General features: G+C 47.1%; 1 protein-coding gene across 1 annotated transcript in view; it reads left to right on the forward strand.

Annotated features, from left to right (window-relative positions):
* Positions 1-2,236, forward strand: part of LOC135568451 (uncharacterized) — a 16,831-nt gene extending 14,595 nt beyond the window's left edge. Inside the window, exon 2 of the mRNA XM_065015231.1 lies at positions 159-2,236. Within this exon, the coding sequence (XP_064871303.1) occupies positions 882-1,610 (729 nt within the window). The 5' untranslated portion in view covers positions 159-881 and the 3' untranslated portion in view covers positions 1,611-2,236. The remainder of the gene's footprint in view (positions 1-158) is intronic.
* The last annotated feature ends 2,699 nt before the right edge of the window (positions 2,237-4,935 follow it).

Here is a 4,935-nt window from a genome sequence, read left to right on the forward strand (position 1 = left end):
GGTGGTTGTCTTCTGTCTTCGTGTGTCTGCACCAGACAGAACTGTTTCGGTTTTTTCACATTTGTTGTTTTGTATTTTGTAGTGTTCACGTTTATGGTCTTTATTAAACATGATGAACACTAACCACACTGCGCTTTGGTCCTCTCCTTCGTCCACAGAAGAAAGCCGTTACAGAACCACCCACCAACCAAGGACCAAGCGGTGTGGTAACGGGCAGCAGCGGCAGCAGCAGCCAGCATCACAAGACTCATGGACATGGGAGGACGAGTTGGACGAAAAAGGACCCTGGGCAGAGCCAGGGGAATATCGCCGCCCCAAAGCAGAGCTGGAGGCAGCGAAAGCAGAGAGGCGGCATTATGAGGAGCTGGCACGGCAGAGCGGCTGGAAGCCCGAGAGACAGCCCCAAAAATGTCTTGGGGGGGGGAACATGGAGAGTGTGGCAGAAAGGAACCAGAGCCGGTCAGGGCAGTGTTGGAGGTGAGCGAAGCAGAGACAGTGAAGGAGTTAATGGGGAAATTGGAGGAGAGAGTTATGAGGGAGGTGCTGTGTTGGTGCATGAGGCACAACATTCGCCCGACGGAGCATGTCAGGGATTTGATGGCACCTGGGTCCATACTCATCCTGAGGTGCGTGCTAGTCTTCTGGTGAAGACTGTGCCAGCCTCACGCACCAGGCCTCCTGTGCACCTCCCTAGCCCTGCACGTCCTGTGTCAGCTCAGCGCTACAGTGCTCCTAGCAGTGCTAACCGTGACGGGCGTTGTACTGGTCAGGCACCGTGTTATGCTGTGGAACGCACGGTGTCCCTAGTACGCGTGCTTAGCCCGGTGTGCTACATTCCAGCTCCCCACATCTGCCGGGCGTGAAGATTCCAGCCAGGGCCGATGGTGCCAGCCCTGCTCTCAAGATCTCCAGTACGCCTTCACGGTCCGGTCCATCCAGTGCCACCTCCACGCACCAGCCCTCCGGTGGCAGCCCCCCGCACCAGGCTGTCTCTCTGTCCTTTGTCTACAGGTGCTCCCGCCTGTCCAGCGCTGCTAGAGCCTTCCTCCTCTCCAGAGCTGCTAGAGTCTCCCGTCTGTCCAGAGCTGCTAGAGTCTCCCGTCTGTCCAGAGCTGCTAGAGTCTCCCGTCTGTCCACAGCTGCTAGAGTCTCCCGTCTCTCCACAGCTGCTAGAGTCTCCCGTCTCTCCAGAGCTGCTAGAGTCTCCCGTCTCTCCAGAGCTGCTAGAGTCTCCCGTCTCTCCAGAGCTGCTAGAGTCTCCCGTCTGTCCTGAGCCGTCAGCCAGCCAGGAGCTGCCAGAGCCGTCAGCCAGCCAGGAGCTGCCCTTCGGTCCTGAGCTGCCCTTCGGTCCAGTGAGGCCATTTAGTAGGGTTGCCAATCCTAGATCGGTGGCGAGGGTCGCCGTTCCTAGGAGGACACAAAAAGTGGAAAAAGGCTATGGTGGAGTGGGGTCCACGTCCTGCGTCAGAGCCGCCACCGCGGACAGATGCCCACCCAGACCCTCCCCTATAGGTTCAGGTTTTGCGGCCGGAGTCCACACCTACTGTCACGTTCTGACCATAGTTCTTTTGTGTTTTCTTTGTTTTAGTGTTGGTCAGGACGTGAGCTGAGTGGACATTCTATGTTGTGTGTCTAGTTTTCCCGTTTCTATGTTTGGCCTGATATGGTTCTCAATCAGAGGCAGGTGTTAGTCATGCTATTGAGAAAGGCCGCCGTAGACAGACATGGCTCTCAAGAGAAGACAGGCTGTGTGCACACTGCCCACAAAATGAGATGGAAACTGAGCTGCACTTCCTTACCTCCTGTCCAATGTATGACCATGTTAGAGACATATTTTCCTCTGATTGCACAGATCCACAAAGAATTTGAAAACAAACCCAATTTTGATAAACTTCCATATTTACTGGGTGAATTACCAGTGTGCCATCACAGCAGCAATATTTGTGACCTGTTGCCACAAGAAAAGGGCAACCAGTGAAGAACAAACACCATTATAAATACAACCCATATTTATGCTTATTTATTTTTCCTTTTACACTTCAGTTATTTGTACATTGTTACAACACTGTATATATACATAATATGACATTTGTAACGTCTCTATTCTTTTGGATCTTCTGTGAGTGTAATGTTGACTGTGAATTTGTATTGTTTATTTCATTTTAGTTTATCTACTTCAATTGCTTTGGCAATGTTAACATATGTTTCTCATGCGAATAAAGTCTTTAACTTGAAATTGAATTGAGAGAGAAAGATAGAGAGAGAGACCATTCTGTGTCCTGTCAATGTGCGCTGTCAGAACCAACCAAGCAAACAAAAATAAACAGACATATATATATAGAGAAAAGAGATAAAGAGTGAGAGAGAGAAAGATAGCAAGATAGAGATTACAACACTGTATACAGACGTAATATGTCATGTCCTGTGTCCTGTAAACGTGCACTGCTAGAATTTAAAGGGACACTTACTATCGCAACAGAGGACTTGGCTTAGCTTTGGTCTCCTGTCAGACTAACTAATTAACATCTCTCCCTGTCAAGGACGAGAGAGAATCTTCTAGTCATCAGCTGTTGGATGGCCTGGAATCCAAACTGATTATGCTCCGTCTCATGTGCCAGTTTAGATTCCAGGCTTGTTCTTGGAGGCTCTTAATGAACTATGGGGGAACATTAGTGGAATGAGTCTATTAGAGCACAACATGGCAGTATGAAACATGGCATTAGCATGGTGCTACAAAACAACATTGAACCCCGTTGCTATGGGGTAATGGAGGCTAACAGCTTGTGGTGGCTGTAGAGTCAGAGAAAGTAATGGCAGGCTAACAGCTTGTGGTGGCTGTAGAGTCAGAGAAAGTAATGGCAGGCTAACTGTAGCTGTAGTTACTGTACTCCTGTCCCATAGATGACTTTCAGAAGATACAAAGTTTATGAGGCGAATTAAAGAGGGCCTGCATGACACTGGAGGAAGGAGTTAGTGATGAAATAACTGGAGGAAGGAGTTAGTGATGATATAACTGGAGGAAGGAGTTAGTGATGATATAACTGGAGGAAGGAGTTAGTGATGATATAACTGGAGGAAGGAGTTAGTGATGATATAACTGGAGGGAGGAGTTAGTGATGATATAACTGGAGGAAGGAGTTAGTGATGATATAACTGGAGGAAGGAGTGAGTGATGATATAACTGGAGGAAGGAGTTAGTGAATATAACTGGAGGAAGGAGTTAGTGATGATATAACTGGAGGAAGGAGTTAGTGATGATATAACTGGAGGAAGGAGTTAGTGATGATATAACTGGAGGAAGGAGTTAGTGATGATCTGGAGGAAGGAGTTAGTGATGATATAACTGGAGGGAGGAGTTAGTGATGATATAACTGGTGGAAGGAGTTAGTGATGATCTCTAACTGGAGGAAGGAGTTAGTGATGATATAACTGGAGGAAGGAGTTAGTGATGATCTGGAGGAAGGAGTTAGTGATGATCTGGAGGAAGGAGTTAGTGATGATATAACTGGAGGAAGGAGTTAGTGATGATCTGGGGGAAGGAGTTAGTGATGATATAACTGGAGGAAGGAGTTAGTGATGATATAACTGGAGGAAGGAGTTAGTGATGAAATAACTGGAGGAAGGAGTTAGTGATGATATAACTGGAGTAAGGAGTTAGTGATGATCTGGAGGAAGGAGTTAGTGATGATCTGGAGGAAGGAGTTAGTGATGATCTGGAGGAAGGAGTTAGTGATGATCTGGAGGAAGGAGTTAGTGATGAAATAACTGGAGGAAGGAGTTAGTGATGATATAACTGGAGTAAGGAGTTAGTGATGATCTGGAGGAAGGAGTTAGTGATGATCTGGAGGAAGGAGTTAGTGATGATATAACTGGAGGAAGGAGTTAGTGATGATATAACTGGAGGAAGGAGTTAGTGATGATCTGGGGGAAGGAGTTAGTGATGATATAACTGGAGGAAGGAGTTAGTGATGAAATAACTGGAGGAAGGAGTTAGTGATGATATAACTGGAGGGAGGAGTTAGTGATGATATAACTGGAGGGAGGAGTTAGTGATGATATAACTGGTGGAAGGAGTTAGTGATGATATAACTGGAGGAAGGAGTTAGTGCCTGGCAGAAACAGACAAGCCAAATGCCAGATGGGCTTGTCCATCTTTCGCCCAGTGATAATTGGGGCCTCAAATGAAGATATTTCCGGTGTGTTAGAAATGCCTTGGGTTGATTTCTGGTACAAGTCCACCCCTGTCCTCCAGATATGTAAACAAAGGCTGGGAGGGGGATTGTTGAGTGTTATTGATGACCTGGAGGAAGGAGGTTGTGCCTGGAGCACTGGACTGCGTTCCAAATGGCACCATATACCCTCTATAGTATGTTACAGTGCCGTATGAGCCCTGGCCAAAAGTAGTGCACTACATAGGGAGTCATTTGGGATGGATATTTGGCTGCACTTTAATCGTGTTTAGTTCAGATCTTTAGACGTCCAGGCCTTGTGAGTATAAAAGACAAATGGTCTCTCTCTCTCTTTCACTGTCTCTCTCTCGTACACATAAATCATGGCTCATTGGAGAGCTACTGTGTCAAGTCATGTATACAACACATACAGGAGAGAGAGAGAGAGAGAGAGAGAGAGAGAGAGAGAGAGAGAGAGAGAGAGAGAGAGAGAGAGAGAGACAGACAGAGACAGAGACAGAGAGAGACAGAGAGAGACAGAGAGAGAGAGACAGAGACAGAGGCAGAGGCAGAGGCAGAGAGAGAGATACACAGAGATCCTCCGTGTACAACGTAGAACACCAAATAATGCATGCAGAGCAGAATGAGGCCAATACCCACTAATTATCAAAATCCAGAAAAGAGACTTCAAATTCTACAACCACACAAATGGAAGCGATTCCCAAACCTTCCATAACAAAGCCATCAACTACAGAGAGATGAACCT

Source organism: Oncorhynchus nerka, unplaced genomic scaffold (assembly GCF_034236695.1).
Source record: "Oncorhynchus nerka isolate Pitt River unplaced genomic scaffold, Oner_Uvic_2.0 unplaced_scaffold_1588, whole genome shotgun sequence".
Lineage (NCBI taxonomy): Eukaryota > Metazoa > Chordata > Actinopteri > Salmoniformes > Salmonidae > Oncorhynchus > Oncorhynchus nerka.